Source organism: Leuciscus leuciscus (genome assembly GCF_965113295.1).
Source record: "Leuciscus leuciscus genome assembly, chromosome: 2".
NCBI lineage: Eukaryota > Metazoa > Chordata > Actinopteri > Cypriniformes > Leuciscidae > Leuciscus > Leuciscus leuciscus.
This window is the reverse complement of record NC_138726.1, coordinates 22408734-22432089: the sequence shown is the minus strand read 5'-3', so window position 1 is coordinate 22432089 and position 23356 is coordinate 22408734. Positions and strand designations below refer to the sequence as shown.

At 38.9% G+C, this 23356-nt stretch overlaps 1 protein-coding gene across 1 annotated transcript in view; it reads left to right on the top strand.

Annotated features, from left to right (window-relative positions):
• The window catches only part of pcxb (pyruvate carboxylase b), a 253081-nt gene that overhangs the window by 39513 nt on the left and 190212 nt on the right, over positions 1-23356 (top strand). The window contains exon 9 of the mRNA XM_082151665.1: positions 20604-20766. Coding sequence (XP_082007791.1) covers positions 20604-20766 — 163 coding nt within the window. The remainder of the gene's footprint in view (positions 1-20603; positions 20767-23356) is intronic.

Sequence of the window (23356 nt, the reverse complement as noted above, 5' to 3'; positions counted from 1 at the left end):
TTTTGATGTTCTGGGTGGCTTCTAGTAGTTGACTGATATGATGCTAAGAGCGATATATATCAGTCGGTATGTCTGCATTTTTGTGCATGGCCAGCATGAGGGTTGTAAGTGGAACTTTTGTTTTGCAAGCAAATACAACCTTGACCCATCCATCCATCCATCCATCCATCCATCCATCAATGTGTTCTTCACATTGTTTTTTCCAGTTTCTACAACATAATCATTACAAAAATTTTACATTTTTAACAAATACTAATGGTATTGATAAAGTAGAACTGTTCTTAACTTAACATAGTTTTAAACTAGGGGTGTAATGATACACTTAGCTCACGAGGCGATACATGATATGAGGCTCACAAGAACAAGACAAAACAATATTTTAATACAAATTTTAAGAAATCTTCAGTGACAAAGTTTACTGTATAACTAGAAAAATGGTCTTTTATTCGACTGAAAGTCACAAAATGCAAAACAATTCAGGTACATTTTGAAATGGTTTAACTACTAATCATCTTGCAATAAATGTCTCTTCAGTTCTACTTTCTGAGTTGGAATTATCCAACCCGATCCCACGGCAATTCGTTCGAATTTTACGAGTTGACTAATTTATACGAATTCATACGACCTCACTGCATAAATGACATACCCAAAATAAAAAGGTTGCTCCTCATGAGTCGTTCTGACTAGACACATAAGACACTTACTGACACTTGAGAGTTTACTGTTCAAGACTCTGAATTACTCAGACTGTTATTAATATGGAAATAAATAAGTTCAAACATAAAAACAAAAATAATAGCAAAAAGAAATTATATACACTACCGTTAAAAAGTTTGGGGTCAGTAAGATTTTTAATGTTTTTAAAAGAAGTATCTTCTGCTCACCAAGGCTGCATTTATTTGATTAAAAATACAAACAAAAACAGTAATATTGTGAAATATTATTCCAATTTAAAACAGCTGTTTGCTATCTGAATATACAGTAAAGTGTAATTTATTCCTGTGATCAAAGCTGAATTTTCAGCATCATTACTCCAGTCTTCAGTGTCACATGATCCTTCAGAAATCATTCTAATATGATGATTTGATGCTCAAGAAACATTTATGATTATTATCAATGTTGAAAACAGTTATTTACATTTTTATTTCATGATGCTATGAGGAATAGAAAGTTCAAAAGAACAGCATTTATCTGAAATCTAATGCTTTTGTAACATTAAACACTACCGTTCAAAAGTTTGGGGTCAGTAAGAATTTTATTTTTATTTTTTGGGGAAAGAAATAAAATAAATCAATACTTTTATTCATCAAGGATGAGTTAAACTGATCAAAAGTTACAGTAAAGACATTTATAATGTTAGAAAATATTCTATTTTAAATAAATGCTGTTCTTTTGAACTTTCTATTCATCAAAGAATTTTGAAAAAAAAATTGTACACAACTGTTTTCAACATTGATATGAATCTTTCTTGAGCATCAAATCATCATATTAGAATGATTTCTGAAGGATCATGTGACACTGAAGACTGGAGTAATGATGCTGAAAATTCAACTTTGATCACAGGAATAAATTACAGTTTAAAATATATTAAAATAGAAAACAGTCATTTTAAATTGTCATCATATTTCACAATATTACAGTTTTTTTTTTGTTTTTTTTATCAAATAAATGCAGCCTTAGTGAGCAGAAGATACTTCTTTTAAAAACATAAAAAAATCTTACTGACCCCAAACTTTTGAACGGTAGTGTATATATAGATTTTTAAATGTTTTAAAAAAAGATTTGGCTGGGGTGAGGGAGGTTAGATGGTTACATAGAGTTTTGGTAGTGTTTGGGTTTTGTGGTCATTGAATGCGTAATGTATCAAAGCAAACATCCTCAGTCCTTTAGTGCATGATGCTGTTGTGCTGACTGTCTGAAGAGTTTTGAAAATGTATTCTGTAAAGCATATAACCAATTGTAAATATATCTTTACCTGTGACTTTTTACAAAGCTTGCTTTCAATCAAATGTCCCAGCACAGCATATTGCAGGCATATGAAATCCAGCACAGCTACTTGAGAATGTCAACAGGCTGCGGCCTCTGCGGTCAATCAGCCGAGCCTCACAGTGCAGCTCAACGCTCGGGCCTATTCACTCTGACCTGAGGTGCAGTATGAGGCCTATAGCAGAACTCCATGCTGAGCCCCACTGAGCATCATCAAACAATGTGGATAACCTAAGCTGTGAGGAGCTGTGCCTGCTTGTATTTGATATGATTGCAATAATGAGCCTTAGGGTGGAGCTCCTTGCTGGGGCCTGCTCTGCGTGATAAGAGCTGCAAATGGGCTTTGTTGCAGAGTTGCATGCTGGGCTCTGATAAACCTACTGAAACACTGGGTTCTCTTTACGTTTCCACTTTCTCTTCACTTTAACTGCTTGGAGTAGTGTCTTGAATAACTATCCAAATACACATTTACCTAACTTTATGCTCTCTACAGTTCAAAAGTTTGTGGTCAGATAGATTTTTTTTAAAGATATTAGTAGGCTACTTTTATTCATCAAGGATGCATACAATGAATCAAAAGGGACAGTTTATAGTTTATAGACAACAGGCATTTATAGTTTTACAAAAGATTTATATTTCAAATGCTATGTTAAACTTTCTATTCATCAAAGAATCTTGTGAACACACCCTGAAGACTGTAGTAGTGACTGCTGAAAATTCAGCTTTGCCATTACAGGATTGAATTACATTTGAAACCTTCAGATGCAAAAGCTGCTAAACACCACCACCGTCACAAATGAGAAAACAATATTGAGCGATTGCTCTCCGCACATAGCATACGTTCATTAAATACTTTCCCTTCAAACCAGTTAAATCCCAGCCTCAGCCCATTCAGAAATACCGGTTTGTTAGCAGAAACCGCTAAACGCCACTTCTCTTTTTCACAGAACCAATCAGAAGACACAAATCAAATAATTTGATTTCAAGATGAATGATGGCGTGCGTATGAGCCGGCTTTCAATTATCGAGCTGTACATTTTTATCCTATTTAAAAAGATTTTTAACTAAACAAGATGTTTAGAAGTATTTTATAACAGTGGATTATTGAGATTTGACTAATATCAGTTTAATGTTTACTGACTTAATGCACTTCTTAATGCTTACTTAACTGTTAATTTTAAATATATATATTTAATATTGTATATAAGTTATTATATTTTAAATATATATTATATTATATATATTTATTTATTTAAGTGTAGTGTATGGTGTAGTTATTATATAAAGTATTCTATTTGTCTTCAGGTGTTGATGTTATCCAATAAAGTGTGCTGTCATTTTGTGTCAATTATTATTATTTTTTACTATTTTTGAGCCTTTATCTTTATTCAGAAAGGACAGTGAAGCTGTGATAATTGGATAATATAAAATATATTAAAATGGAAAATAGTTATCTTCAATTTTAATATTTTACAATATTACAATTAAATTATTTTATTTTAATTTGACAATTTACAAAATAGAGTGCTGACACACCATTGTTTATTTAGCACTTGAAGGCCTCAATGAAATCAATGTCAATCATTTTTTGATGGACAGTTTTAGTTAAGATTTATGGCTCCCAGGATGCTTTACATTTTGTAAACGTTTTGTGGATGTTTATGGTTGTCTGTGTGTATATGAAAGCTGAAGTGTGTAATTTTTGTAATGTAATCTGCCACTAGTGGAACTATCTGGAATTGTTCAGGCAAACGGGTAGTCCCACCCCAAACTCATTGGTAGATCCAGAAGCTGACATGTTGGACATTTTTGAAAGTTCCACAGTGTTTACACTCTTTGAGATGTGAACAGGGTACAGTGGGGTCCAAAACTCTGAGACAATTTGTAGTATACATTAGCTCCCATATTCTGGGCCCCAGGGATGTAAGCTGCTCTGAGAGACAGTAGCTCAGTAGGATTTGGTGCACCAGTTTGCAGAGTGGACGCGAGCGCAACCCCCCCTGGTGATTTATATAGGCGACCACCGATGTGTTGTTTGTGCGGACAAGCACATGATGGACCCTAAGATCTGCAAGGAAATTCTTTAGAGCAAGAAATACAGCCAACATATCCAGACGGTTGATATGCCATGAGAGATGGTGGTCTCTCTTCAGACCCTGAGTCGAACTTCCTTCTAGGATTGCACCCCAGCCCGTGATAGAGGCATCTGTCGTTAGCATCTTGAAACAACAAGAGGCTCCCAACACGGGACCCTGGGACAGGAAACAGGGTTTCTTCCACAATAACCAGGGCACGTAAGCATTGCCAGCACAACCCTGATCATGCGCAAGGGGTTGCCCCTCGGGGAAAACCCTTTGTTCCTGAGCCACCACTGCAGGGGTCTCATGTACAACAGTCCAAAAGGTATCACGTTGGATGTTGCTGCCATCAGACCCAACAGTCTCTGACACTGTTGACAGTGAGTGACTGGCCTAGCTTTATTCTTTTCACAGCCGAAAGGATGGACTCTATGCGTGCTGGTGAAAGGCGTGCCTGCATCGACATTGAGTCCCAAACCACGCCTAGAAAAGTGATCCTCTGTAGTGGAGAAAGCACTCTTTTTGGCATTTAGCCGTAACCCCAACTCTTTCATGTGAGTGAGAACGGCATCTCGATGCCGAACCACCAACTGATGCGACTGAGCCAGAATCAACCAATCGTCGATGTAGTTCATGATGTGAATACCCTGCTTTGCCCCTGAAAGTGAACCTCAGGCAGATGGAACCGCAACGCGTGCTTCCACACCCTTAGAGAAGGCATTGGATCTATCAGGTTCAGGCAGAGAGAAGGCTGGGCCCGTCTCTAACCCCTCTGATAGATCCTTTTGCGAACCCCATGACTGTGAGGCCTGAGCGTCCTCGCGAAAGAACGCCAGGCGGGATCGGAGTGTCCGCATAGGAAGCACATCACAGTGCTCACAGCCAGCACCCTCGAGCGCTGACTGTGCATGCTCCTCACGCAAACAAGCTACACAAAGAATGTGTGTGTCCCCACCCGTTAAATAACTCGGGCAGGGGTACACTGCCTGAACCACATCCTGAACTGCTGCTTGCTCGCCATGACTTTGTGTAGTCAAAGCCAAAGACTTTGTCTTTATATGCTGATATAAAGACAAAACAACACCAAATAGACAAGGACTCACAAGGTTTCACAATGAGCGCTACTGAAGACACAGAAGCTGGCGTGGCTCTGTTTTGGGCAAGCTTTATAGTTTCCTGGTTCATGACGTCACCCGCCTCTGACGTTCCATCACACCATTGGACTGATTTTACATGTGCTTCAAGACGTCATCACGCGAAACGTTCCCTTAGCGTCAATCGACGCAGCGTGAGTTCCCTTGAAAGGGAATAGTCCAGAATCTGTTTTTTTGTTTGTTTTTTTATATACTGTATATCATGTTACTTATTTGTTTTATGTTAATGTTACTCCAATGTTTGTTTATTTCCAGGTTTAAATAAACAAAATCACAGATTTTCAATGTGATTTCAGACTGTTGGGTCTCACTGTAGTTATATCTACATGTTGAACTTGCGTTGGAGAAAATATTTCCCTCTAAATCAACAGCTAACTGTAACTGTTCTTTTTCTTGTCCAAGAGTATTCACAGTGTTTTTTCTTGATCTCATAACAGTTATTTGCTATTACTGCTGCTCTCTCTCTCTCTCTCTCTCTCTCTCTGTCTCTGCTGGCCTCATTGTCTCTTTCATGTTGTATTTATTACTTGAGATTTTTTTTTTTTTCATTATTATCCTATTATCTCCTGAATGTGTTTTCTGACTCATGAGTGTGGGGTGGCAGATAAAAGCGGTAAGCCAATAATTAATGCTTCTGTGAACAGCAGGCTGAAGGGTGAAACCCAGATGAAATACAAGAGCTAGAAATTAGAGGTAAAAGTAAGCTTATAGAAATGTGGATTTGTCCCCTCAACACGTTCAGTACAGTATGTGTTTTTGTATCTGCATGCACATACTGTGTACACGTTTTCAAACGGATATACAGAGAAAGCAGAGGTGTGTATTTGTGTTTGTTTGTGGGAAGGATGTGGCTTCAACCACTCAAGGTCAGCATGGTGTTAAAGGCTCATTAACACATTCCTGCTGATATTTTATCAGTATTGAGTGACACATGTCCTCTGTGACCTCTTCGATTTGAACAGCACGTTTGACCCTGGACCTGTGGTAAGTTGTTATCTATATTGAGAATAAGATAAGTAAGCAATTTCTGGGGCCTTTAACCTTTTTCCTGACCCCTGTTACAGCATGAAATTGAGTGCTTCATTTTAAGCTTGGCTAATGCATGTAGTGCAATATTAATGTATTTACATTCATTTATTTGTTATTCCATTCAATTGAATTGTAGTAATAGTAATTACAATACAATTCAAATTATCATTATTGTACAAAGTCGTGTACTGTACTTTTGCATTACATTTTCACTTTACTGCATAGTATTTTTTTGGGGGGGGGGGAGGGAAAGAGAAGGCAGATGCCATTTACACTAAGTGAAAATAGGAGTTTTTTTTTTTTTTTTGCACTAGGTGTAAATAGTGGCAGATACTTTTTTATAATATACTACAATACACCTCAGTCTATTGTAATGTATTATAAAACTATGCAATTATTAGAACATATTCAGTGTATATGATTATATATATAATTCAATCTGTTCATCATGTAAAACGATCGAGTCAGAAAATTTAGACTAAACCGCTCAATTCATATGGATTAGTTCCCTTTCGAGGGAACTCGAACTCCGTGATACGACACTTTGGGGAACGCCCTTAGCGTAACGCATCTGAAGTATGAATTAAACTAATCCAATCCTGATTGGTGCTGTGTCATGACGTAACATGTGACGGCATACACGGAAGCTACAAAGGAAGCACACAACAGAGTTAGCTTTTTGCTCTTCAGCAAGCGCTCTGTGTCAAACTGTGTCAAACTGTCTGTCCTATTTGGTGCTGTTTGTCCCATAAGAATTGTCCCAAATAAAGGTCTGCATTGCAATATACAATCTAGTGGCTCGGATCTCGCGTTTGCTGAGGCAGCACGTAGATTACGGGTCTACTCTGCAATAAAGATTCTGTGGCTGGAATCTTGCGTTGCCGGGATACTCCGTGCTGGCTGTGTTCATTGAGAAATATCTCGATGCACACAGCCGTGCGTTTTCGAGTGTTTCAGCCTCGCGCCCATTGACTTTCCGTCCGCACATCAAAAATCGTTTTTTTATTTTTCACTGCCAGTCCTCCGCTTCAGGGTATCGAAAACGAGACGAAAATAGCAGTCCTATCACTCCTCCGCGGAGCCCTCAGGAAATCGATGTTTGTATCCAGCGTCAAGTGCGCTTCGGGACACATCGGTCTTTTAGTGAATGCGTGCTGCAGTGTCTGCCCCAAAGGCTTGCGGCCAGGCAGTGTTCGCGTCCGCAGATCGGAAACTGTTTTCGATTATTCCCTGCCGGTCCTCCGCTTCAGGGTGTCGAGAACGAAACCAAAACAGCCTCCCCTCTGGGGAGCCCTGAGGAAATCGATGTCTGTATCCCGCCGTAAAGTGCGCTTCAGGACACATCGGTTTCCAGCAAATGCACGCTGCCCCACAGGCTTGCGGCCAGGCAGCGCTCGCGTCCGCACAGCGAGAATCGTTTCGACCAAACCCTGCCGGAGAGGCGCTTCAGGGGATCGAGAACGAATCTCGAATAATACCCGAAATCAGTCTCGAGAGGCTGGTTCCCATAATAGAATAATTTAAAGCATGGCAAGACCTGCCAAATATTTATCCTTGGGTCCTGCGCACAATAGAGAAGGGTTACAGGCTGCAGTTCGATTCCGCCCACCGAAATTCAACGGGTTGGTGTGGACTGCAGTCGACCCAGTGCAGGGTCGGGTATTGGAACAGGAAGTAAACTCCCTGCTGGTAAAGAAGGCCATAGAGTGTGTTCCTCCGCCGGACAGGGAGTCCGGGTTCTACAGCCGCTACTCCATAGTTCCCAAGAATGATGGAGGGTTGAGCCAATTTTAGATCTAAGGCATTTTAATTGGTCTCTTAGGAGAATCAGGTTCAAGATGCTCACTATTCCCATCATCGTGAGTCAGATCAAATCTGAGGATTGGTTTGTCACAATAGATCTTAGGGACGCATACTCCACATATCCATCCTTCCATCTCACAGGAAGATCCTGATGTTTGCTTTTGGGGGCGAAGCATTCCAATATTGGGTTCTTCCGTTCGGCCTAGCTCTCTCCCCAATCACGTTTACCAAATGCATGGATGCAGCTCTAGCTCCTCTGAGGTTATCAGGGTGCTAAATTATGTCGACGACTGGTTTATTATGGCCCAATCACAAGAGCTGGCAGTTCGGCATTGAGATATCGTCCTTGCCCATATCCAAAGCCTGGGGTTGAGAATCAACAAAAAAACAAAAAACAAAAAAAGCATGTTGGCACAAGCCATGAGAACCACGTTCCTGGAAGTGGTGTGGGACTCGGTCACGATGCGGGCACAATTGTCTCCTGCATGGATCGAGTCCATCCTGGCCATGGTGATCAGAATAAAGCTAGGCCAAGCCATCACTGTAAAACATTTTCAGAGAGTGTTAGTACTCATGGCAGCAGTGTCCAACTTCATTCCATTCGCCCTGCTGCACATGAGGGCCCTGCAGTGGTGGTTGAAAACCAAGGGGTTTTGCATGATCAGGGTTATGCGCAGATGCCTTCGTTCCCTATCTATGTGGAAAACAGCTTGGTTTCTGTCCCAAGGCTCTGTGCTGGGAGCGTCATGTCGCCGGAAAGCCAATTCGACAGACACATGGATGGCAGGGCTCTGAGGAGGTTACTCCCAGACCTTAGGGGTCACCACGCAGACAATGTGTCGGTGGTCTCCTACTTGATTCATCAGGGGGTTCTGAGATCGTGCCCTGTATCCAGATTGGCGCATCAGATCCTCCTGTGGTCCCAGGTGAAACTGTTATCTCTCAGAGCATTGCAGGGGACCAGAATCAGAGAGCAGATATCCTGTCGAGGCAGAGGCTGAGGCCCGGGAAATGGAGATTTCCTACCGAGGTGGTGAAGTCGATATGTGAGAGGTTTGGCCGAGTGGAAGTGGATTTGTTAGCGTCGCGAGGGATGTCCCACTGTCCACTGTGGTTTTCTCTCACCCATCCAGCCCCATTGGGTTTGGATGCCATGGTACAGACGTGGTAGAGGCTATGCCTGTACGCTTTTCCCCCGATCGCTCTGATCCCGGGAGTTCTGAAGAGGGTCCGTCGAGACGGGATCAACCTACTTCTAGTAGCCCTGTACTGGCCGGCCGGGTATGGTTTTGAGACATCATAGCACTCCTGGCAGGCCAGCCTTGGTAGATCCCTCTTAGGAGGAACCTGCTTCCACAGGCCGGGGGCTCAATATTTACCCTCAACCAGACCTGTGGAAACTTTGGGCTTGGCCCCTGAGGGGGCTCAGTACCTAGAGGCTGGCCTGCCGGCTGGAGTGGTTGAGACCATACTCAGTTCCAGAGCTCCTTCCACGAGGAGATTGTACGGCCTAAAGTGGAATGTGTTTCCACTTGGTGTAGAGAGCGTGAGGTGGACCCAGTTAACTGCCCAGATGGCTTCAGTGCTGGAACTCCTCCAAGAATGCTTCTCGGCTGGTTTTATCCCGTCCACACTCAAGGTGTACGTGGCTGCCATTGCAGCTTTCCATGCTCCTCTGTTTGATGGGCCTCTGGGGAGACATCAGCTGGTCGTACATTTCCTCCGTGGGGCTCGGAGGATGAGACCTGTGGCTCGTACCAGAGTTCCCATATGGGACCTGGCAGTGGTTCTTGAAGGGCTGGTTGAGGCCCCCTTCGAACCTCTGGAGTCGGCTGAGGCCAAGATCCTTTCCCTCAAGGTAGCTTTTTTATTAGCCATTACTTCTCTCAGGAGACCTTCAGGTGCTCTCTATATGTCATGGGTGCCTGGGGTTTGCTCCAGGCGACATTAAGGCTATCTTGCATCCCAGGCCGGGCTATGTGCCTAAACTGCCATCTAATGTGGCACAGCTACGGTTCTGCAGGCTTTTCATCCTCCACCTCACGTGACGTCGGATGAAGAAAGACTTAATTTGCTCTGCCCTGTCAGAGCTCTCAAGATATATGTTCAGAGGTCTTCTTCATGGCGGAAGTCAGACCAGTTGCTGGTGTGCTTCGGGTCGTCCAAGAAGGGGCTTCCCGCATCCAAACAGACCATCAGTAACTGGATCGTTCAGGCTATCTCTATGGCCTATCAGGTGTGCAGCTTGCCTGTACCTTTGGCCGTGAGGGCTCATTCAACCCTCCTTTCAGGAGCCCCCATCCAAGAAGTGTGCAATGCAGCAGGATGGGCCACCCCTCATACTTTTATCAGATTTTATAGCCTGGACGTTACTTCTACGCCTTGCACTGTAGTGCTCTCGTCTTAAGTGTGCCTGTGTGCATTTTCACACTGGGACAGGCAGGGCTCGTTGTGGCATAGTGGGTACTCATTCCCCAAAGTGTCGTATCGACGCAGTTCGAGTTCCCTCGAAAGGGAACGTATTGGGTTACGACTGTAACCCTTGTTCCCTGAGAAGGGAACGAGACACTGTACTTTAGCCTCTCAACTTTAGCTTTTGTTGCTCATTTTAGCATATTTTGTTTTTATTTTCAGACTTTCATGCGTATTAGCTAATGAATAGTAATTTTTCCCTCTCACGCACACACTTCTTTCGCTCACTCCTTCTCAGCATCTAGGATATTAGATATTCTACACCTCACATGTTCTCAACTTCTCGCCCTGTCTCTCAGCTCAATAGGAATGGAAGACATTAATTATGAGTCCGCTGTTTGAAAATAAAGTAATGCCTTGAGGCAAGAAAAGGCATGTGTGTTTTGTATGCAGATCACAGGTCAGAGCATGTGTGAATATTTAAATTACAGACATTTATGTAGCTGCTGACACCAGTAGTGATTGCTTGTGTCTGTGTGTTGCACAATGGGTCATTCACCATTAGTGGACATTCACCTTATTGCAATTTCGGGATTGTTTTTGTAGTCAGGCTTTGTAAAATTGTTCCTGTTAAACTGTAAACAATGAGTGAAATGTTCGCTCTATGAATGCAATAAAAAGCTTATTTAAAAAAAAATCTGCTCACAAAGAGAGTCACCTTAATTTATATAGCGCTTTTAACAATATAGATTGTTTCAAAGCAGCTTTACAGTGATAATTGAAAATTAAAGTAGCAGAGATTGTTTTGGCTTTACAGCAGCTCTAGAATCAAGTTAATTATCCAGCTAAAGTTTGTTCTACTCACCGTTCAACCATCAAACTTTAAAAGGAAATTTAATTGTGTAAAAGCATCAACAAAGTGCATTCAATAGACCACAAATAACCCCAAAAGCACAATTCTTTCCACAGCAATTTATCAGTCTGGTGAAAAATCATTGTGGTAATATTTACAGTGGGGAGAACAAGTATTTGATACACTGCCGATTTTGCAGGTTTTCCTACTTACAAAGCATGTAGAGGTGTGTAATTTTTATCATAGGTACACTTCAAATGTGAGAGACGGAATCTAAAACAAAAATCCAGAAAATCACATTGTATGATTTTTAAATAATTAATTTGCATTTTATTGCATGACATAAGTATTTGATCACCTACCAACCAGTAATAATTCCGGCTCTCACAGACCTGTTAGTTTTTCTTTAAGAAGCCCTCCTATTCTCCACTCATTACCTGTATTAACTGCACCTGTTTGAACTTGTTACCTGGAGTGGCTTAGCCAGTCTCAAGACCTGCACCCAATAGAAAATCTTTGGAGGGAGCTGAAAGTCCGTATTGCCCAGCGACAGCCCCGAAACCTGAAGGATCTGGAGAAGGTCTGTATGGAGGAGTGGGCCAAAATCCCTGCTGCAGTGTATGCAAACCTGGTCAAGAACTACAGGAAACAACTATGATCTCTGTAATTGCAAACAAAGGTTTCTGTACCAAATATTAAGTTCTGCTTTTCTGATGTATCAAATACTTATGTCATGCACTAAAATGCTAATTAATTACTTAAAAATCATACAATGTGATTTTCTGGATTTTTGTTTTAGATTCCGTCACTCACAGTTGAAGAGTACCTATGATAAAAATTACAGACTTCTACATGCTTTGTATGTGGGAAAACCTGCAAAATCAGCAGTGTATCAAATACTTGTTCTCCCCACTGTATCTGTATATTATGTAACATATGTTGCCTTAATCAAAAATGTTCATTAACTTTAGCATTGCATGATAATATTTCTAAATGCTTTCCATCATTTTGACAGATAATACATTTTAGAAACATTCCAGTAAATGCTGTTAACAGGGATTAGAAGTGAAAAGAGGAGACAATTGCATTTTAAAGCATCCATGTTAAAACAAACCTGGAAAGAGATGGAGAAAAACAATAGATTCTTCATGCTTCATTCTTCATGGATTCCAGTGAATTATTAATGCGATATTGTAAATTAAATCGGGAGAACAGACCACAAATTCAGATTATATGATGTCTTTGTTTCATACTGTTACAGCTGAATACAAAGGAAAAGAAAGAAAATAACCAGGAGGAAGGAAAGCAGCAGTTGAAAAGTGCTTTTGCTTAAGATATTCTTGTGATGCCATGATACATTAGAAATACCAAGCTTTTCGTTATTCTTAGGACGTCTGAAAATTACGGAGCCCCTGAGGGGACCTGTGAAAAAAAAAAAAAAATAGGACTTTGTGCGCACGAGAAACTATCGCGTGCGCACGAGAAACTTTCGCGTGGGCACGAGAAACTATCGCGTGGGCACGAGAAACTTTCGCGTGGGCACGAGAAACTTTCGCGTGGGCACGAGAAACTATCGCGTGCGCACGAGAAACTTTCGCGTGGGCACGAGAAACTTTAATACAAATGTGGAAATATGGATGATGTATATATCATTTATGTTGTTGTTTGACATGTTTTGAAGTGTATATTTTAGCAAAAATCTCAAGCAAGGTGCTATTAAAGACAAGACTTAGAGGCATATTTTAGTCACAATTCAAATAATTGTATTAAATGTGAATATACTTTGAATAAACTTTGTAGGCTATTTGTATGTGTATTGATAAAAAATAAACAACAGGCTAATAATCTTCTGCTACTGAGATGAAGGAAACATTTTTTTAAAGAAGTAAAGTTCACAAGATTGCTATTTATCTTGACCAAACTGTTCCGTCATCAGCTCTTCCTCAGTTCCGCACTGCAGAATAAAATAGTCATCCTCTGCTGCAGTTGTACGGATTCTTAACGCATTTATTGCAACTACATTTCATCTTTTTCTCATCAAACAACCAGACTAACGAATGGTTCGACACAACCCGTACCTAAGAGCCTAGACAGGTCTTTCTTCTGTATAGATATACTGTATACAGGGTAAATGACGACTGTTGGCCTACCATGGTCGCCCTCGTCCAGTAAGTTTTAAATAATAATAATAATAATAAATTAAGATATAAATCAATATAATTCGTTGTAAATTAAATTTAAACAATATCTACAAAAAGGTAATAATTGACTGTATAGTCCTAACGTTCATGCATGAACTGCCATTCAGACTTACTGTCTAACAACCAGAGAACAGAGAACATCAGAGATATTAAAATACATACTCTTCTGAGTTTTATGATGTAGGCCTTTTTTTATTCAAATGTATCGGCCTATAATTTATATCTCAAGGATGCGAGCTTGTGCGTGGCGCACTCAGTCATGTTGAGAGGGAAACACGCATTATATTAGGCTAGTATATTCAGAAATAGTGTAAAAGACCTGTAAATAAAATACAACATTAACATTATAAACACTATTAATAACATATAGGCTATGCGTATTTTACTTCCCCATAGCCAAATCCTTAAATGAATGGAATCAGAAAACAACAAGAAAAGAAAAATAAGTAACCACTTATAATAATAATAATAATAATAATAATAAATACATAGTAGTCTATAAAAATAGCCCATTGTGCCCTTTATTACAAACAACTTTTAGCCTATTTTAAACGCCAAGCCTAAACGAATTTATTTGAATCGAAACTGAAACTATACCGCAAAGTTGGGTTCGCGCATCTTTCGTTCGGTCCAAAGTTTAATACTGAACAGGAATTAATAATCATTTAATAACGAACCGGCTGTGATGTCAAGTTAATGCCAGAAGTGAACCGATGTTGTTAATATCGCCATTCGCCGGCGCCATCACTTGAATTTGTTCCTCAGTTGGGGAAATAACTTTATCGTTTCATACTCTGTCATTCGAAACAGTAAAATGTATTTTTTTTTTTGTGTACATTCAAAATGACTACAAAATGTCATGCCTTTGAAAAAGAAAGAAAACAACATGATGCGGACGTGTAGAACTTTATCCAAGAGCTGTTGTAAAGCCTAGCCTATAAACAATCTGTTACAGTAATTTTCTATTATATGCAAAAGCTGCAACCAAATTGTTAAAAGCGCTATATAAATGAAGGCGACTTCACCTGACCTGACTAAATGCCTCGTCCGTCTGGAGAGGTGCGCGCGCGGTCTGCGGTGACTCGCGCTCTTGTGGCTGCGTCGAGTATAAACAAGGCTGTAGGCTCGTCAGGAAAAAGGTCGATACAGAAATCTGCACTCAATGTACACAATAAAAGTTCCACTCACTCTTACTGGTGCATTAAACAGCAACAAAAGAAGGAACCCAAGCATGATAGTAGATAAGATATCAACACATAAGGACTAGCTCATCTACAAATTAAATTGTTTAATAATTATGTTGTCATGCGGAAAGTGTATTATATTATATTATATTATATTATATTATATTATATTATATTATATTATATTATATTATATTATATTATATTATATTATTAATTACATTACTGCAAAATACGGTTTCATTGCCATAAAGAAATAAATATGACCAACAAAATCTCAAGTGAATGGCAGAAAGTTATTTTGGACCCTGTGTTTGTTAGAAAAGAGAGACAGACTTTTATAGTTATATTCAAAAAAAAAAAAAAAAACTCCTTTTCTACATTATGTGTGCAGCTTTATTCATGACTACCTCCCTCTTGTCCTCTCATATAGTTATTTATTTGATTTTGTTGCTCATTAAAAAGAAAGCAAAAACAAGAATCACTATTGAAGTGGAATGCCTTACGGCAATTGAAATGAAAAGTATCTTTGGACTCAAACTTGCTTTGGAGTTTCACACGCACACAGACCACACAAAGATATGTAGAGAGGAGGATGCAATAAGAATAATAGTTGATAGTTCCATTTAGTTTGCATGCACTGTCAATAATTTGTTTTAGCATCCTAATCATGTAGTTTTTGTGACACAATTTAAAATTTTACAGACAGGTTTTTAGAGCTATCTCATAGAAGATGCCTCACACCATTTAAATATGGCATGCTTTAGTGCGATTAATTTTCATTTGATAAATTACTTTTGCCATGATCAATAGAAAATGTTCACAAACTTTTGACTTATATACAGGTTCATTTACAATATTGCAAATTTTTGTATATTCTGTAATAAGCCTAAAGATTATTCTGAAAAGAATGGCAATTTATTGATTTCAATACTGTTGCATTATTTGCTGAGTAAATAGTCGCTATTTAAGCGCTACAAGTGGTTGTAATTGGCACTTTTAGAGAATTTAGCCCCAGGATAATTTTGAATGCATATCATTAGTGACATTTATTTATTTTTTTGCTGAATTACTGCATGCAAAAGTGGTCAAGTTTGAAACCAGCTTTATATTTTCTGGTCAAACAAATAAACAAACACAAAAGCATGTTTCCGAAATTGCATTTCCTTTCATCCGGAGTTGTTCTCAAATTTCTTTTTGTGGGTGTAATCAGTATATTTTCATCTCATCCACATCCCACATTTTTTGGTAGGCACGGATAACGAGGGAAAAACTATAAAAAGAAACAGGCTGAAAAACAATACTTTCATTATGGTTTAATGTGCTGGGGCTCTGGGGCTGTACTCAACCTCCACAAGAAAACGAAGGATTATTTGCTGGGTACTCCACAAGATCAGACTTAAACGCTGTTCTGGTTTGCTACTGTTAGGACTCTTGCCCTGCTTAAGTGCACAATTTGTTGCTTAAATTGATGTGTTGAAATGTTGAAAGGATGAAATAGAGGCTGGATCTAATTGCAACCATTGATTTTAACACACACTAAATCAAAATAACAGACTCTCAGGATGTCAGAATACAAAAATGCAGCAAACAGAACAACCACAAAAAAGACGAGATCAGACAAATAAAGATAATCAAGCCGACTTTCGGCCCAATTTCAGGCAATCCAAGGTAAAGTCCCGCTTATCTTAATGGTTCTACAGATTCAGATTATCTTATCAGATTTTCAGAATCTGCTTGCAAGAATGTCGGGACTGCACTGATCTCAAATTGTAAATATCCAATATGCTGAAAATGTATGATCAGAAATCCTGTTGTGTGGGGGGAACCCCCGAACAAACGTGCAGTAGATTGTCACGTGGAACGAAACGAACGTTCACAACGTTTCCACAACTTCATCCAAACGTTTTCCTTTTTTTCCTCGCGAATGTTCTGTAAAAAGCTGTCCAAACACAATTATTACCATTTCTTCTTGACTGTTGATTTTGCGAGATTTCCATTGCTCACAGTTGGGACGCTTGTTTGTGAATGTAATCTTTTGGTGTGTGGTGTGCTGTCTGTGTCACATTGTGGGACGCCACACACTATAGGAACAAAACTGTTAAATCTTAGATTTTTTTTTTTTTATCACCATGTTTGTGGTCTCTCACATTTTGAAAATCTTATCAGATTTTCAAAATGTGAGAGACCACAAACATGGTGATAAAAAAAAAAAATCAAAGATTTAACAGTTTTGTTCCTATATTTTTAGTGCGGCCCAGCCTTAACACAACAAACTCTAAGGGTGGATTAAAGGGTGGGAACGGTAACACTTAATAATAACGTTCAGTTGTAAGTCATTTATAAGTGACTTACAACTGAACAACTGTTAATGAACAACTGTTAATGATGAACTAATCATTTACAAATAGGGTGACCAGACGTCCCGAAAAATTCGGGACAGTCCCGAAATCTAAGCTGTTGTCCCGAATCCCGAATCCGGCCCTAATTGTCCCGAAATGTATAGACCCCTTTTGCGCCGACGTCACAGTTACGTCACGGCGCTAGCTGGAGGCAAAACAAACGGAAAACTGGAGGCGGCCAATACAAACCAGCACAGATTCGGCTACATAATAAGGAGCTTAAATTATTATTTTTATTATTAAATGTCATCTTGTTGTGTTGTTGGGTGCAAGAATCGATGAAAAATGAGTATGCTGTATCTGGAATTTTTATTTCTAGAAAATATCCACATCTTTAAAATTGCACCGTCACTCTTTACATTGTCGTCTTGGCGCTGGCTAGGCAGAACTGCGGATCGCACACACAAATCTTTACATGACCATTCAGCACATAGTTATAGGCATCTAAAGATTTATATGCCCTCAGTTTCTCTTTACCCTCGGTTTCTCTATCGGGCAGGTGTAGAAGTCAGGCCACTCAACCGTTGGTAGCGTTAACGTTAATCCTGTCAGATCGTCCATTGACTGAGCGTGTACGGGTCGGCCAATCTGGTTCCGTCCGTTAAAATGAACTTTTGCAAATAACAATCGTGGTCCTGGACAGTGAGTGACCTTGCACATTAAGATAAAATTGGATTTTCTCCAGTCATTGTTAAAAAAAACAAGCTAACAAACTGGCAAACTAACGTTAGTGAAGCGGCCAGAGGGATCTTTCTGCCTCCAGCTAAGCCCCGCCCACACAAATACGTCACCATGTTTACCAACTGTAAAAGGACCTATACTAAAGCAAATTCTTGAGTAGTTATTGTCTGATAAAACATTAAAAACTGTCCGTGGAGGTTGAGTCGTCCTGCAGCCAGCCCCCGCCTTCTTAGACCACACTGCTCATTGACTGCAGCATCTTTTTTTCTTTTTTTGAAGTTCTACAAAGATACCGTAGGCGCGAATTTAAATGCATTGATAAGCGAGCGCAAATTGCCGCAGCCGCGAGTACAGTGAATGTGCAGGCAGCCAGTCGTAAAGGAGTGATTGATTGGTCGCGGGCACAGTGTGCAAAAAAAAAAATACTTCGGCCTAAAGTCTGATGTCGGGTTACACAGAGCAAATCATCTACACAATTATTTAGTTTTCTTATTTAATTACCGACAATTTAGTCGTAATAATAATTTTGGCATAAGGCTTATTAGCCTGAGGCTATAGCCTGAAATGTGTGATTTACGCACTGTTACATTTTTTTTATTTTTTTTACAATGACATTTGAGTTCATGATTTTAATGTTGTTTTTTTGTGGCAGACTAAAGACTAATGACAGACTGTTGATCTTTGAATAAAAATTTGGTTTGAAATTCATTATCTTTTATAATAGGCTATGTAGTCTAATATCATAGTAGGACTACCCCAAAACCTCCCCCTCCCACCCCCCCTGATTAGGGGATGCAGAAAGTGTTGTAAATGATTTATTCATGCGTTTACATCATTGTGTTGAACACTGTTACTTACCTGTTAAAAATGATCTGTACGTGTATTCAAGGCCTTTACAACACTTTCTGCACCCTCTAATTGCTACATACATACATAAAATAATGAACATATCACTTATTAATCATTTATGAATGCATTAGTCATGTTTCATAAATAATTAGTTAATCATTTACTAATCACTTGTAAATGACTTGTAACAGAATTTGCAAAACATACATAAAATGTTAGTATATCATTTGCTAATCATTTATGAATATTTTGTAAATGATTAGTTCATCATTAACTAACCACTTATAATGGAAACTAATGCAAATATGAAAACCAAGGAAACAGAAAAGGAAAAATCAGGACACAATATGAAAAACTAAACTCAAGAAGTTTATCATTTATGCAGAGATGCATAACAAATATTTTTGGGCTGCTGTGTATGTATGTATGTATGTTTCAGTCTTCATAGTATGTTGTGTGATTCATCCGAATTCTGTGTGTGTATCTACTGCATGTGTGTGTTTGACAATATGTGTGTGGGTCGATATTCCCCATTTCACACTTTGACATATTAGATTCACGTTACACAAAATAAACAAACACACAAGACCTTTGAAGTTATATCAGTGGTATTTATACTAATATAATTATATTTACAATACCATACCCTTAATCGTAACCTGGACACAAACTTGTTGTCCTTGGCATTATTAGATTTTAAGCTAAACATGATTTGTCCATTTTATAGGCTTTTCAAATATTAAGGACCACTTCAAATGTCAGCTTTGTGATATTTGTGAAGACATTTTTCAGTTTTCATTTTCGGTTAATTTGGCCCAAGTATAGCTAAACCTGATGCGTGTACATACACACACAATCACTCACTCACTCACTCACTCACTCACTCACTCACTCACTCACTCACTCACTCACTCACACACACACACACACACACACACACACACACACACACACACACACACACACACACACACACACACACACACACACACGCATGCACGCACGCACGCACGCAGTTAATCAAGCATCAACATTCATTTGAAGATTGAAGAAAAGGCACTTTTTTAGCTGTATACCAGAAGAAAATTGCAATTAAACAAGGTTGGATATTCATTCAAACCTGAGACTTTAAATAGTTCACCGTCACATTCTGTATAGATTGGTGGATGATGTTATCCTATGCTACTGTTGACAAGTTGAAGATCTGTACAGGTGTTGCATGTATGCATGCTAGACAGCTTGTGGTTTATTAGCTTATTTTTGACATTTTCATGCCAAGTCATTAGCGTACCTCCTGTCTTTCACAGAAATGTCAAAGCTACTTCTCAACCACCATATGCTTTACATCCAACCAAGAACATAAAATACATTTAAGTCTTCTCCCCTCTCTCAAAATCTCAAATACAAAATTTGAAGTGGTTTATCAGCTAAGCAGCCTAGCGATAAAATTAGCATATAGTTCCTGTCAGCTAAAATAGCAGATCTCTTTAGTCCCTGAAGTGAATTACTAGAAATTTCCTTTGATAGTTTTGAGAGCAAATTAGTATTTGTGCTTAATGCTCTTTGTATAGCCATTTTAATTCATTTATTCTAATTCTGCTTGATTTTTTAAACTTTGAATCATGTCTGAAAGACTTTAATTGGTTGAAATAAGCAAGGATTGTTTTTGGATTATTAGAAACTGTGTCTCACTGACAATCAATAGGTCTACATCATAATGGATTCGAATGAATCAAAGCAAATTGCATGATCTTGGTGTGAGCACTAAGTGGGCAAACATCTTTCATGGATAAACATTTCAAAAGGAGGAAGATCAGCGAATTAATTATGCAGCTGTGATTGTCAAAGATAAAAGTGAGATTGGTGTTTCAAGTTTGTGTAATGAATTCTATTCCACTTTAGGGTTTATTCATCAGTTAGTGCTGATAACGTCTCTCTCTCTCTCTCTCTCTCTCTCTCTCTCTCTGTTAGTGTGGATTTGGTTCATGCACAGCTGCGTGTGTGTGAGGGTCGCAGTCTTCCTGAGTTGGGTCTCGAACAAGACAAGATCCAGATCAATGGCTGTGCCATTCAGTGCCGGGTCACTACAGAAGATCCCTCCCGTGGTTTTCAACCAGACACAGGTCGCATAGAGGTATGCCTGCTAAATGACATTGCAATTATGCAAATTACAGTAACATCACTCCAATTAATAATACAAGACATGTATTATAATTTATTATCTTTATTCGTAATAAAATTAATGTTTTTTATGCCCACTTTAATTTTTTGGGAGGTGTTTTATAACTGTCTTGTCTAGAAACCAAGCTACAATGTGGCCATTAAAGTGGCCACACTCATTTATCTGGATTTCTCTCAGCACTCTGCATTCATACTCACTAAAACACACACAAAGACTCCTGCACACTTTCAGAGAGTCATTGAGCAGTGAGCATTGCTTAAAAGCGTTTTTTAGGGAGTGCTCTTATTGAGTTGAAAGAGGGGACGACTAGCCCTCCGCACTGCTTAATTTGATGTTTTGTTCCAGTGACAACATTTGAATGTTACTAGGAAACCATCACAGAGCAGAAAAAGCCCCATCCATGTGTGCTGGGTGCTGCTATAAACTGCACTTAGCTCTCTTCTTATTTACTAGGAAATCTGACTTTGTATGATGCCATTTAATGGGCTGAAAAACCTCTCAGCATGTTGTAACAGAGAACATGAGTAATTGGCCTTCATTACTTGTGTATTGATTTGGGGAATTTGTACTTCACTCAAATGCTATTCAGATGAAACACTCTTATTCAATTACATTAGTAATAATAATGATTAATTTCAAGTCATGTCATTTATACCTTTAGAGTACAGTACAGTACTTGTCATCATGCAGGGCATGATGACTGAAATCTTTCTTTTCTACAACTAAAAGCCAACTAAAGCATGTTCCTGGGTATTTTATTTGACTTGTAATTCAATATTCAACAATAATATTGATCTGCCTGCATTGACACTGACATTGACATTATTTGTCTTTTTTTTTTCTCCATCCTGCCACCTGATGGAGTTTTGGTTCCTTGCCACTGTCGCCTTTTTCGCCTTTTTTCACCTTTGTTGCCATTGGCTTTTGGCTTGCTTAGTTGGGGACATTAAATTTAACATTTAATTTAATATTCAACAATAATATTGATCTGCCTGCATTGACACCATTATATGAGAACTGAATTGAACTGGATGATGACATCACGGTTTTCTCCAGAGCGGCAATATATAATTGAACTAAATTAATACCTTTTTTACAACAAAATAAAACATCACTGAACTTTTGATGAGTCATCACTTAAGCTGGACTGTGATGCTATTTTCTTCTGGAAACAAACTTTGTTGCATTATTTTCCTGTTATCTCTGTAAAGCTGCTTTGAAACAATCTGTATTGTAAAAAGCGCTAGGCTATATAAATAAATGTGACTTGACTTGACTTGACTTTTACACAAAATATTCAATGAAATCCAACTGGTACATGTGAAAAGTTTAATGGAAAAGTTATATTTTTCAGGCTATATCTAAAACTAGGGAGGAAATGGTGTAATAATGTGTGGGGTTTTTTAATACACAAGTACAATAACATGTGGAATTACATGTACATTTTTAACTTTCACACAGTTCTGTTCTGGGTAACTTACATTCCTCATTGGCAATGATTTTGCCATAGTACCTATAAGTATTATTTCACATTGTCGTAGTACTTATAAGTACTAGCCCTCCAGAGTCTCATCTCCCATTCCCTTTAAATGCCAGTTGCACTCACGCCATGGCGGATTGCTATTTACATGACGGAATTTGCAAGCGAAATGACTGAACGCTTCTCCAGAGAGCAAACGGATCTGCTCGTGCACGAGGTTAGAGCACGCAAGCAGACCATGTACGGGACAAGCCGGATTCTACCATATCTTTATGTACAACAATAATACTAATAATACTAATAATAATTAATAATAATCTTTTACATTGTAATCTTTTTATTTTTTTATTTTTTATATATGGCACGTTTGTGTGCTGCTGCGCGTACTCTGTGTGTGTAATAAGCTGAGTGTACACGTGTATTGGACCCACCTATGCAGTAGGTGCACATTACTAACGCGCTCTTTATATAACAACAAAAAAAAGAAATATTGTGCAATTGACTTTAGACCAGGTTTCAGTTGGTCAATGGCGCAGTCTATTTCTGTTGCCTCAAAATAGCAACGAGGGGGTTATCGCTGCTCTCCCTGCTCTTGTCTATGCTAGGCTGGATGGGCAGGGAGTTCCAAACTATATGCTATTTGTCAATTGACGATAGTGGTCCTGACAAAAATCATTTTGTCCATGCTTTTTCTTCACAAAATTTTCACTGCGTGTCTTCAGGAAATCCTGCCAAACGAGGTTTTGCGCTGGCGCAAACTGTTAGTAAATCTGGCTCTTAGTTGTTAAATACTTTTTTTTTGTCACATTGGAACTGAAGGGGGGAAAAAAGAACAAAACAGTTTTGTGGTTGTGACAGGCAAACTCAAGCACCACATGAGACTCAGGCATCTGTTATTACACCAGGCTAAAGACAAAAACAAAAGATAAAGAGAAGATTTCAGGGGGGGAAGATGCAAGAAGTAATGAGAAATAGGTGAGTCAGAGAGGCACTCTGGTCTAACTTCCTAAAGTTTTGGAAACACTAATGCTATTTTGATACTTCAAATAGTAAAAGATCAAA